The 13,282-nt window shown below is 36.5% G+C and overlaps 1 protein-coding gene across 5 annotated transcripts in view; it reads right to left on the reverse strand.

Moving 5' to 3' along the window:
- Positions 1-10,487, reverse strand: part of LOC131043757 (lactoylglutathione lyase) — an 83,322-nt gene extending 72,835 nt beyond the window's left edge. The window contains exons 1-3 of one of the 5 annotated variants that reach the window (XM_057976992.2): positions 10,330-10,487; positions 9,920-10,039; positions 9,281-9,342 (exon numbers count right to left, since the gene is read on the reverse strand). In XM_057976992.2, coding sequence (XP_057832975.1) covers positions 9,281-9,342; positions 9,920-10,012 — 155 coding nt within the window. In that variant the 5' untranslated portion in view covers positions 10,013-10,039; positions 10,330-10,487. Of the gene's footprint in view, positions 1-9,280; positions 9,343-9,919; positions 10,043-10,161 lie in introns of all 5 variants that reach the window. The other 4 variants (XM_057976991.2, XM_057976988.2, XM_057976989.2 and 1 more) reach the window with 4 other exon arrangements.
- Between the last annotated feature and the right edge of the window lie 2,795 nt (positions 10,488-13,282).

Genomic DNA, 13,282 nt, shown 5'->3' on the forward strand with positions numbered 1-13,282 from the left:
GCTACAAATCTGGCTTTATGTTTCTCTATGCTACCATCTGCAGCATGTTTGATTTTAAATAGCCACTTGGATGAAACAACGGATTTCACTTTTGGCCTAGGAACAATTTCCCACACATCATTGTTTAGGATGGATTTATATTCTTCAGACATGGCATCTTTCCAAACTTGATGTTTAAGAGCTTCTGGTACACTAGAGGGTTCTGATTTGGAGAGATCATTCATTAGGGCTACATTGCTAGTGAATCTTCGAGACCTCTTACTTTCTCTAAAAGTCCCTGAAGGGGCTGCAAAGTCCCTTGCATCTTCCATTGTTTTGTGAACCCATAGAGGTCTTTTCTTAGGGATTTCTTGGGGAGGAATTTGTACTTCATTTTCTTTTGAACACTCCCTCTGAGTCTCAGGAGTGGGATCCTCTTCTATGTCTGAAGATGGAGCATTGATTTCTGACTCAATAGAGTATTTAGCCCTTTTGAAGGCTATGTCTTCTTCAAATATTAAATCTCTACTAAGTTCAATATTGCTATGTCCAGGCACAAATATTTTGTAGGCTTTAGAGGTTTCACCATATCCAACAAAGATTCCTTTTCTTCCAGAGGGTTCTAGTTTTGTTCTTTTCTCTTTAGGTATATGAAAGTAGACAGGGCATCCAAATATCCTAAAGTGAGTAATATCAGGCTTTATCCCTGTGAAAACTTCTTCAAGAGTTTTATCTTCAATGTGGGAGTGAGGACATCTATTTTGTATGTATACAGCAATGTTGGAGGCTTCTGCCCAAAGATGAGTTTCTATGTTTTGATCAAGAAGCATGGCTTTGGCTGCTTCTACAACGGTGAGGTATATTCCCTCCCATTATCAGTCCTTAGGATTTTTATTTTCTTTCCGAAAAAGTTTTCAAAGAGAGATTTGAATTCCTTAAATCTCTTGAGGATCTCTTCAGATTCTTTACGTTTAAGAAAGTAGATCCAGGTCTTCCTGGAGAAGTCATCAATGAACATTACATAATAAAGGAACCCTCCAAATAATGGTACAAACATTGGCCCACATAGGTCAGAGTGAACCAGTTCTAAAACATTGCTTGTTTTCCTAGAACTATTCTGAAAGGAACTCTTAGTATTTTTGCCTAGGGCACACCCTTTACATGTACCAGAATGGTATTGTTTTAACTTAGGCAGCCTAATTACTAATTTTTCCATTGAACATAAAGCACGAAAGTTTAAATGACCTAATCTTCTATGCCAAATTTCATTAGAATCTACAATCTCATGAAGTAGGGCCAGGTTAGATTCAGTACATACCTCGTACAAATAGCCTTTTCTATGCCCTGGGGTTATAGCCTTCTTGATGGAAGAGTTTTGTGGCCATACTAGAACTTTACCATTCATGAAGGTTATTTTGTACCCATCATCTTCAAGTGCAGATACAGAGATTAAGTTCCTCTTGATGCCAAGAACGAATAAGACTCCAGTGAGTTGGAGAGACATGCATGTCTTCAACTTAATGGTGCAGGTACCGACGCCTTTCACTGGATGTGCAGAGTAGTCACCAATGGTTGCTTCTTCATCAATTTCTTCTAACATGGAATCCAATAATTCTCTATACCCAGTGATGTGTCTTGAAGACCCACTATCAATGATCTAGGTGTTAGATTTATTGGATACTTGGCTAGAGAGGGCAGAGTAGAATACATGCTTCTCGGAGTCATATTCTTCCCTTTTCACTTTTGCAAATGTAGCTTGTTGTTTGATTCTATCGGGACATTTTGCTGCATAGTGTCCATATTGATCACACCTAAAGCACTGAATGTGAGAGTTGTCTTTCTTAGATGACCTTTTCTCATGTCGGTTCTTTCTCTTCTTGAAATGTTTCTTCTTGCTTTTCTTGTTGGAGTTGGTATTTAGAACATGGAGATCTTCATCTATGTTCTTTTTCTTGATCCCCTTCTTATTTAACCTTGACTCCTCTTGAAGACAATCTGCTCTTAGCCTTTCAAATTTCGGATATTTAGCCCTTGCACTAATGCCTTGGACGAATGTTTCCCATGTACTAGGCAACCCATCAAGAACAATGAGCATTAGCTCTTTGCTTTGGATCTCATATCCAAGCGTTACCAGTTCATCCCTTAGGGCTGATATCCATATAAAGTATGCATTGATTGACTCTCCTGTATTCATACTTATATGATTTATTTCCCTTTTTAGAGCCAAGGTTCTACTTGCATTGTTTATCTCGAATGCACTTTCGAGTGCTTTGAACATATGGTAGGTAGTCTCATGCTTTGTTATTATTGGCATAATGTGATTTCTCACTCCATCGACTATGATCTTCATGGCTTTTTCATTTCCCTCAATCCATGTCGATTTGTCAGGTTCATTCTCTGGTTCTTTAGATTCAATTCTTACAAATGATTTAACTTTATTCTCTTTTAGAATCATCTTAATTCTGAATTTCCATGCTGAGAAATTATCGCCTCCTTCAAGTCTATCCTCAAATCTAATAGCATCAGCCATGAAAATGTGATGTTTATATCTTCAATTTGAACTTCTCAAATTTGAATGCCTTAGGTTCGATCAACGTGGCTCTGCTACCATGTAAATGATATTCAAATTTATGTTCAAATCTAAGTTGTAGGAGTTCAGAAATTCTTTTACTGTTTTATTGACGGTTGCTTCTTATTTGCAGGTTGTTGTAGACGACATTAATTAATTTCGATGATCCTACAGCATTTCACACGGCATATACTTATATGTAATGCCTACCGATCAAGGCATGCCTTGACCGGACATGTCTCTTGACATGCCTGATCAATACATGTCTTGATCGGTTCATAGGCATCGTTTCATTAAAGCGCTTTACCAATAACTATCGGGTCAAGACAAATGCTATTTAATATTAACAACCGATAACCAATCGGATCAAGTCAAATGCTATTTAATATTAACAACCGATAACAAATCGGTATGATGTGGGATTAATACGATAACTATAGTTATCATAAATCCAATCTGTTCTATTACAACCACAGAGTATGAAATATGGTCATAGCACGATCGACTACATTTGATAATGATGTCCAAGTGTCGAACTGTGCAATATGATGTTTGGATTGTGAAATGCATATAAGGATGATTATAACAAGTTTATTCATTCAATCATGAAGTCTACCATTAGCTTGTAGTTACATCGATAAGGTAGATGATTGAATGAGAGATAAATGAAGTCTCTCATTCAATCATTTATCTTACCGAAGGTACTTAGTTTCAACACTTAAGGCCACAAGACTCGACTTTGCCCAAAAAAGTCACCACAAGAGAGTACCACCAAAAGATAGTCATTTTGAAGAAGAAGATGAACGCAAGAAACCATATCTTTCTTACAATGACCGGGAGGAATTGAAGAAAAAGGGCCTTTGCTTTGATTGCAAAGAGTAGTAGAAAGAAAGGTCACACCTGCAGCCGAGATCCAAGGAAGGACAATATAAGGAGAAAATGTTATGTATGCCATGAACAATAGAATACCGAGCATTAATGCCAAGCCAGAGATGAATTAAAGAAGAAGAGTCTATGTTTCAAATGCAAAGAACCATGGAACTATAACCATCAATATAAAAGAGGACACATACATATGATAGAAGAAGACTATGATGGAGAAACATCCAGCAAGAAAACAAGGCATTCTTAGTGAATGTCAGGGACACTCTTAGTGAATGTCAGAAGCACTCTTAGTGAGTGCTAGGAACATTCTCAGTGAATGTTTGGGGTACTCTTAGCAAGTGCCAGGAGCATTCTTAGTGAGTACTAAGGACATTCTTAGTGAATGTAGAGGATACTCTGAGTGAGTGTCAAGAACCTAACAATATGTGTTTCTGTGTGTATGCTTTGTGTTTGCATATGTTTGCTCCATGTTTTATGTGTATTCTATGTGTCTATTTCATGTCTGATGTATTTTCAGCATGTTTATTCCATGTGTATTTCCAAAGCCATTTCATATTGAGAATCATTTTGAGCACTCCGTGATCATTGCTTGAGGACAAGCAATCTTGAGTGGGGGAGACTGTAATGACCCTTATTATTTATAGCTTATTTATGATCACCTATATTATTTAGATTGGAAGCTCTTGTGTTTTAATCATAGATATTATCATATTCAGCATTTATATGTTACCATTATTAATCCACAAATTATAAATTTACAATTATATTATTATATAAATTCACAATTTATAATTATATATTATTTATAATATTTACTGATTATTAATTTACAAATAATAATAAAATTTAACCATTATTATAAGCCTTAGCGAGGAGGGGGATAATGATTGGTAACGAATATTGGGAAGCGGTGACTTTTCAAGGAGTCACCGCCATTCCCAATTCCATTCTAATGAGCATGACTCCCCACTAAGGACATGGAGGAAAATAAAGGGAAGGCTCGAGGGAAGATAGAGAAGGGAGAAAATAAGGAGAATTTGCTGAGGAGCAGAATACGTGATCTGCAAGAAGAAGAAGATACCAGCCATTGTGTCACGAACGTATAACACAAGGGAAAAAAAAAAGAACCATGAATGATCAAATTATACTATTGAAATATCAAACACGTAAATCAGAATACAGCTATAAATGACAATCATAAATAAACATCACAAGTAACCCAAGGGAATTAATGAAAGAAGATACTGTTTATAAGATCTGTTAAAAATATCATAGATAAGTGCTACTACAGCAAACATAATAATAGCTCGATATAATAAATATAAAGTATACACATCAACATTAATATTGTGAGTTAATACATAAGATCAGACACAGCAACTATGTTGCTATAAGCATAATACAGATCAGACATTGCATGCTTTAAGTGTTTATATCAGAGACAGCAAATCCATACTGCTATAAGCAATATCATATTCTATCTCATTGCATATTTATATTACCATATTGGACACAGCAGAGATCCTAGATATTGTAATTATAAGGAATTCAAGTAATTGTCCCATAATTCCTAATTATCCTAAAAGGGAACATTACAGGGTGAGAATAGAAAGAAGTTTGTTTCGACTCCAGAAGCTGAAAAGAACTTTCAAATTTTAAAAAGAAAGGTTGTAGAGCGGCCTATCCTTGTCTTGCCTGATTTTAATAAGGTTTTCACCATTGAATGTGATGCAAGTGGTTATGCAATAGGGGCTGTCCTTAGTCAAGAAAACAGGTCGTTTGCCTTCTTTAGTGAAAAATTAAATGATGCTACGAAGAAGTATTCATCTTATGATTTAGAAATGTATGCTATGGTTCAAGCTTTTTAAAAATGGAGGCACGATCTTCTTCCTAGAGAGTTTATTGTTTATACTGACAATCATGTACTTCAGTTTTTGAATAGTCAGGATAAGCTAAGCCACAGGCGCATGAAATGGGTAGAGTATCTACAAAGCTTCACATTTACTATCAAGCACAAGAAGGAGCAGTCCAACAAGGTGGTGGATGCATTAAGTAGGAGGGCAATGATGATTCAAGAAATCAAGTTGGAGAGTGTTGGTATAGAATCCTTCAAGGGTATGTATGATGATGATGCTGATTTCAAGGATATTTATGCTTCTTGTAAACAATCTAATGGTGTTTATCATGATGATAATTCTGATTTTCTGATTCAAGAAGGTCTGTTGTTCAAAGGGGCCCAATTGTGTGTGCCCAAATGTTCTATAAGAGATAATTTAATTAAGGAGAAGCACAGTGGTAGTCTTGCAGGACATTTTGGTCTAGATAAGACCTTAAAGCAGGCTAAGAAGGCACTATTATTGGCCTAGAATGCAAAGTGATGTAAGGAAATTTGTTGAAAGGTGTGTTATTTGTCAAAGGGCCAAAGGAACTAACACAAATGCAGATCTTTATCAGCCTTTACCAATTCCAAGTAGGCCATGGCAGTCTATCAGTATGGATTTTGTACTTGGCTTACCCAGAATACCTAGAGGATTTGATTCTATTTATGTTGTTGTAGACAGGTTTTCCAAAATGGCACACTTCATACCATGTAAGAGCACTAATGATGCATCATATATTGTTGGTTTGTTCTTCAAGGAGGTGGTAAGAATCCATGGTTTGCCTTTGAATATTGTTTTAGATAGAGATAGTAAATTTGTTGGCCATTTTTGGAGAACTTTGTGGAAGAAACTTGGTACTAACTTGAGTTTCAGTTCAGCCTATCACCCACAAACAGATGGGCATACAGAGGTGGTAAATAGGAGCCTTGGTAATCTCCTAAGATGTTTAACAAAGGAGCATTCAACACAATGGGATCTAATCTTACCCCAGGCTGAGTTTGCATACAATGATTCCATCAACAGAAGCATTGGTAAGAATCCATTTGAAGTAGTTTATGGATTGCAGGCTAGAGGAGTGTTTGAGTTGAGGGATATCACTAGTATGGAGAGGAGAAGTGCTGAAGGGGAGCAATTTAATGTGTCTATGCAAGAAATCCATCAACAAGTTAAACAAAATCTCCAAAAGACCATTGAGAAATATAAGCAACATGCTGATTTGAAAAGGAGAGAAGTTCATTTTAAAGTTGGGGATTTGGTTTTGGCTCACTTGAGGAAAGAAAGGCTTCCCAGAGGACAGTATGATAAGCTGCAAATGAAGAAGATAGGGCCATGTAGAGTGGTCCACAAATTTGGAACTAATGCCTATGAGATAGAACTCCCTCCCGAGGTTGCTATCTCACCTATTTTTAATGTTTCTGACCTTTACCCTTACAAAGGGGCTATGGTTGCAAGTGAAGATGCAGGTTCATCAATGATATCAGATGAAGATTGGATCAGAGATCTACCCCCAAGTCAACCAGTGGAGTTAGAGTGCATTTTGGACAAGAAAGAGCTCAACAAGACAAGGAGGAAAGTCTATTATCAGTACCTAGTCAAATGGAAAGGGCTACCAATGGAGGATGCCACTTGGATGACTAAAGAGGACATCATCAAGCATGGATATACTGTTGCAGGTCTTAACTCAGTGGGAACTTGAGTTCTTTTCCCAGGGGAGTATGGTGCAAGGGCACCTCTAGGTCCTATTAGGCCTCATATAGGCAAAATGGGATTTTTGTTAAATTTTGTCTTAAATTGTCCTAATAAGGTCTTCTTAGGTCATTTTAGACCATTTTTTATCATTATGTCAGGTTGTAAGCCTATTGGCAAAAAGATGCAAAAGTTGTCATGCATTTTTTGTCAAAATTGCTAGAAGAGGGAAAAATCAAGAAAAAAAGGTGAAAAGTCATGACAAGGCGTGGATCAGTTACATATGATGATTTTTGGCTTAAATAAGCCTTTTTGGCTCCATTGTAAGGATTGATCAAGATTTCAAGAGCAATTTTCAATTAAAACCTCAGTTTTCTTGCTTTTTGTGTGCTAACAGTCTGATTTTGGCTCGATTTGAACTTCTTTTCTTCACTCCCATGAAAATTTACTGATTGGGATGGCTTGAGCTTTGAATCTACTCGAATGTGAACCTGGTTTGCCAAATTTCATTGAGCTTTTGCAAAGATATTGAATTTTTTGTAATAAAGGGTCAAAACCCTACCTAGGGCAACCCGTGGGTGAATAAAATGTAGTTTCTTGCAAACCACACGGTGTAAAATGCTCAAATTTTATATTTTAGTTTGTTTTTGTGTGTTTTATTTGTCCCAGGAGTGCAGGTCGAAAGGAGGAGTTATGGCAAGGTTTTGAAGCATTGAAAGTCTGATATTTTTCATGTATCAGACAGTACAGTGTTAGTTTCACCTTGCATGAGTGAATGGAGTGGAAGGTTGGAAGGATATGAGTGTATGGTCATCAAGGAGGATGAGTAGGGACCCTAACCTCCTAATTTTGCCTTGTGTGGAGCTTGTTTATGCCATTGACAAGTCACTTTGTATGACTGTCCCAGTGAAGATGACTGTAACAGTCATAACAGCAGTCTAATAACCTTGCAAAACTCTCATTTTTGTCTTTGATCAATGCTTGCATGTGGTAGGGAAAGTGTGTTTGGTTGGTTAGGGTCCTAAACACCAAGCTTCAATAGCATTCATAGCCTTTTGAGCATTGGATTTGGCTCAAACCTTAAATCTGTCCTCAGAAGTGCAGTCACTGTCTTAGTCTCATATATTAATACCAAGTGAAGGATTGTCAAAAACAGTCATTGCTTTTGTTTGTATGAGTCCATGGGAGTGTGTTCTAGGTGCTTAAAGTCACCATGCCTCGCAACACAGTGATTTCGTGCCTTAATTGAGCTTAGTTGAGCGAACATGTTGACTGTCCTAAGGGTGTTCACTGTCCCTGTCTTAGGATCAGTCATATTCAAATGAAGAAGACTCTTATTAAGACCATGAAAACTCATAGCATACTTCCATTTTAGCTTTGATGTGTTGTGTAGAGTCACTAAGGTCAAGCTTTGATGTCTTTGCATGTATCAAACCATGTTAAGACTCCAATAGGTGGATGAGAGACTAGTATGATGCTTTATCCTCGCCATATCTCCTAATTGAGAAGTGAGATCAAACAAGTTTTTCTTTATCCAAAATTCCTAATTGCCCTTATCTCTGCATCAGACATCGAGCACTTTTTTCCTGCTGGGGTATTCAATTTATTGGTATTCAGATAACTTTTGCCATGTTAACATCAATTGTATCCATCGATGCATCTGATCTAAATTTTATAAACTTCAATCATCTGTGAAGCTCTGCCTGCCCTGTTAGTATCTATTTTTCTTCTTTAAAGAAAAAGAATCAGAATAGCTCATCAAAAGGATCAATGTGTTAAAGGCTATGGTTCGCCAAACAGTTAGTCTTCTTTTATTAGAGACTGTGTGGTAGCTTCATGAGAACTTAACTTGCTACACCCATGAAAAAGAGATTCAGTGTATCCGCAAGAGAAAAGTTGTTTTGTCTTTATTTCATGGAGACATAAACTACATGAAATCCAAAAAAAGACAGAGCAAATCCACTTGTCTTAAGTGTGTGTATTAAAGGATGAATACAAACGCTGCAAGAGGAAGACCTATGTGACCCTATTTCAGTCAGATCAAGTTCTCTTCATTTATCCAGCCAGCCACAGCCTAGTGGTGCCGCAGACTGATTGAAAATATGAGATGCGCATGCTTACGGAATAATGTAATTGTAATAATGTAGCCACCACAGAACAGTAATTAAGCTTGATTGCACATTCTCACTTGCATCCAACAAAAGCCTAGATACAACTAGGACCAATTTACAAAGCCAGAAAATAGATACATAAAATATTGGATAGGTTACAAGTAAATTACTTCATGCCCAGTACGCGTGAGTAAAAATCCAAAGATACTTTAGGATCTTTGATTCGGTACATCTGCAATTGGGAGGAAAAAAACAATTCAGTTTTAATTTGAGTTATTGGCAATTCAGCTGTGGAACAATATTTAGATATTTCATTTTAGTAAGATTAATTGTAGCATTTTATATTCATCCGTCAAAGACCTAATTCCTATGAGTAGTGATATCTTCTGTAACCCATTATAATTAAACACCCAAGTCCAAAGCTCGGTTGCAGATAAAATTCAGCAGCAAAGGGTACATACTCATCAACAAAGACTTGACAATTGGGTGATCTAGGGCTTACACCTAATCAACAGAGATTGCCCAGCATTCTAAATGGTGAAAAACTATTAGTCTCGTCTCTATTCGGCATAGCCCACGAGCGGGTTTTGCCTTCCGAAATGGCATCGCCTCTAAGGGTTTTTTATTCAGCCAATTACAGAAAAAAATACTCAATTTAATAGAGAAAAGAATTTTCTACAACTCATGGTCAAAGCAGTATAAACCGATTACAGAAATAACAATAAGCAAATCCACTATTACTACATTTTCAGTGGTTCAAAGTGTTTTAGAACGAGCAAATCATTTTAAAAAATGAAGAAAAAGCTTACAGTTTGTTGCATAAAATAACTCTTAGTAGCCTCATCTGGTATGTCATGCAGTCCAGGATTATTGGCAGCGCTTTCTTTCGAGTTGGTGGCCATTGCAGCAACTCTTATAAATCTGTGTTTCTGCTGTACACCCACACAAAGAAGAAAATTTAATAAAGCAGAAGTAAAAAGAGCAAAAATTTAATTCAAACAAAGAATATATTTGTTAAAAATGGTATATGGATTTTGGTCAGAAGTGTAACATTGTAATATGCTATGGGTATGCGAGGACAGAAAGAATGTCCAAATGCAGCAGCTGATGAAATTGCTGGTCTATGAGACCTATACAATCTAAATGGATATGCAGAGAACAAAATAGACATGGCCATTGCCCTTGCCATGGTGTTCAATAGGATTAAGAGAATACTTACTGTTTCAGATAAACGTTAGTGGCAAAATCTTCCACCGAGATATAGTGACTATTGTTTTAATGGAGACTTTAGATAGATTTAGCCCATAATGGCTTCGACGATAATATTGCTATTTATTAATAAGAAATTTGAAAATACCCATCTTTGATTTACTCAAATTGAACTTTTAAATGATGAAATATGAGCCCGCGTCAAAATCTAAAAGTGGAAGACGAAAAAGAGATTTTGGACCTTTATGAACAAAAAGAGATCTGCACCTTTATGAACAAAAATGATAGGCTTTTAAGCACATTACGGAATTGCTTTGACATATACTTTAGTTCTTTTTTTTTTTAAATAATTGCAAATATGAGGATCGAGGGTTAGGTTTGGTTCGATTGTGAAAAGTTTTTTGTGCTAGGCATGAGGTTTAGTCTTCCCTTAATTCACATAGTCTTAAAGGGTGTGTCACGCTAATAACACCAATCACATTAAAAAGTTTATCGAGTGCATTGCCGTTTATAGGGGAGCTACACAATTCCTAGAGTCTAAATAATAATAACTAGCAATTGCACCTTGGTGTGCAATGGCTACGCCAAAGAGGGGTGGAATGTCAATTAGGGGAAAATTTTGGTCTAGTTTTTTGCATGTATTTGTGTAGTGCATGAGCTCAATTAGTGGGCCATTTAGATTATGGCATTGTTTGTGCAACAAGGGTATCAATGAAGAAGTGATTGCTTCAAATCAATTATGTACCCGTTCCAAGGTATCTAAACACAAATGAAACAAAGTTTATGAATCAAAAAGATAATAGAGACAAAGATATATAGATGTAGAGGTCTGGAGAGAGAGAGAGAGAGAGAGAGAGGGGGGGGGGGGGAGATAGATGAATAAAGACGTAGACACATGTATAGAGATAGAAGGGGAGAGAGGAAGATAAAGGTGAAAATAAAGATATCTAGTAAGAGATGAAGAGATAGAGAGGGAGAGATATACAGGATGGTGTATATATAGAGAGAGAGAGTGGGGGGGGGGAGAGGAGGGAATATGGTAAAGGAAGAGAAATGAATAGAAGGTAGAGAAAGAGAGAAAGGGAGAGATAAGAAGGATAGGGAAAGAGATTGAGAGATGAGTGAGAGGGAGATAAAGGGAGAGGTAGGGAGATTGAGTAGGAGAGGAGTATGAAAGAGAAAGTAGGAGAGAGAGAGAGAGAGAGAGAGAGAGAGAGAGAGAGAGAGAGAGAGAGAGAGAGTTAGGGTTAATGTTTAATTTTTTTTAAAGGTTTGGCTTCAACTTGGTATAGGGCTTGTGTTTAATTTGTTATAAGATTAGGGTTCAATTTGATTTAGGATTCAATTTGGTTTAAAGTCAACATTAAATTTGTGTTAGGGTTCAATATGATTTAATCAAGTAGGGTTTATTTTAGTTTTGTATTAAAGTTAGATTGAATTTTATTTATTATTGATTTAAATATTAAAATTATTTTTAACATAATTTAAATATAGTATTATTATAGTATTATATTATTATATTATTTAATTCTATTACCATATTAATATTATAAAAAAAAAAAAAAGATTTAATTATTTAATAGTTATTTAATTTAGTTATGATATAATATATAGTGAATTACATATAAAAATGTATTTGATAAATACAAACATGAATATTTATTTAATCTATTTAAAATATAGAGACATCTTTGTTGGCATTATGGATGAATTGATTATGTGTTGCATTGATGTTTTGTCATTGATGTCAACACTAACTGTTATGGTTGGTTACCGACAGATAGGTTTTGGTTACCAGTAGAAGAGACTATCTGTTGGACACTTCCGGCATGTTTGGATCAATGGAGTATGTTTGATTTTATGTGTTACATGTTCTTGGAGCATATTTTGGTCAGTTGGTATTGACTTGGTGATCGGATGCTATCATACACTCTTGTAAACCCTTACCGGCATTGGTTTAAGGTTTAATCGGCAGAGCTTTTATTGAGGAATCTTGACAGGATGCATAAGTGGTGTTGGTGTGGCTTCTACGTGGATTTCAGGATGCTGAAGATGTTCTTTGATCGTGCTTCAAACAGCTTGAAGACATTGCTTTGGCAAGGTGGACCCAGAATAGGTCTGGTGCCTATCTAGGTTATGGACCGGTATCATATTAACGTGTACTCTACACATTACTGGGATGCTTTGGGATGTTCTATAAACTAGTTATTGTTGTTTTGGTCTTAAGACGACATGGCATATCATTATAATATGAATTTATGTAATGATCTTATTGTAATATCTTTTAGGTGGCCGACCTAATTGGTTTAGGCCTTAGGGTTGGTATAAAATGATGTAAGATCTCATTGTAGATCATTGTATGGTATGGTATGGAATGGGAATGTGGAATAAGTGTCGTGGTCTTGAAATGCAATATCATATGCAAAGGAGATTTGGTCGATCATAGGTGATCGAATTGGGATTAAGGAAGAGGTCAAAGGCCTCTGGTATTGAGCTTAACCGGGACAGTAATCAGGCATGGTAGATGCTATCTTTGGCAATTCATTACTCTGGATTGTTGTCCATTTATCTTGAGGTGGTTGTAACCTCTCTGTAGTCAGTGAGACTCTTTTGTAATGAGCAGTGCACTCTAGGCAGTGTGCCTTCCTGCATGTGCAGGCCCCTAATTGTATCACATACTTTCTGTAGAAGTATCATCTGACTATGGGTAGACTTCCCACTGTGGTTTTTCCCTTTCCGGGTTTTCCACATACAAATCATGGTGTTATGTGGTATGGTTGCTTTGCATTGATTATCTATTTTTGTCAAGTTGTATTGTTTACCGGTATTTGTTCCTACCGGCTTTTGTTTCTGTTTTACCGGTACTTAATCTGGTTAAAGGTTATTAAGTGGATTAATTGATATAATTTGTTAACAACTGATTACCCCCCACCCCTCCCCCCCCTTCTCAGTTGTTCACCGGA

This window comes from Cryptomeria japonica, chromosome 8 (genome assembly GCF_030272615.1).
Source record: "Cryptomeria japonica chromosome 8, Sugi_1.0, whole genome shotgun sequence".
NCBI lineage: Eukaryota > Viridiplantae > Streptophyta > Pinopsida > Cupressales > Cupressaceae > Cryptomeria > Cryptomeria japonica.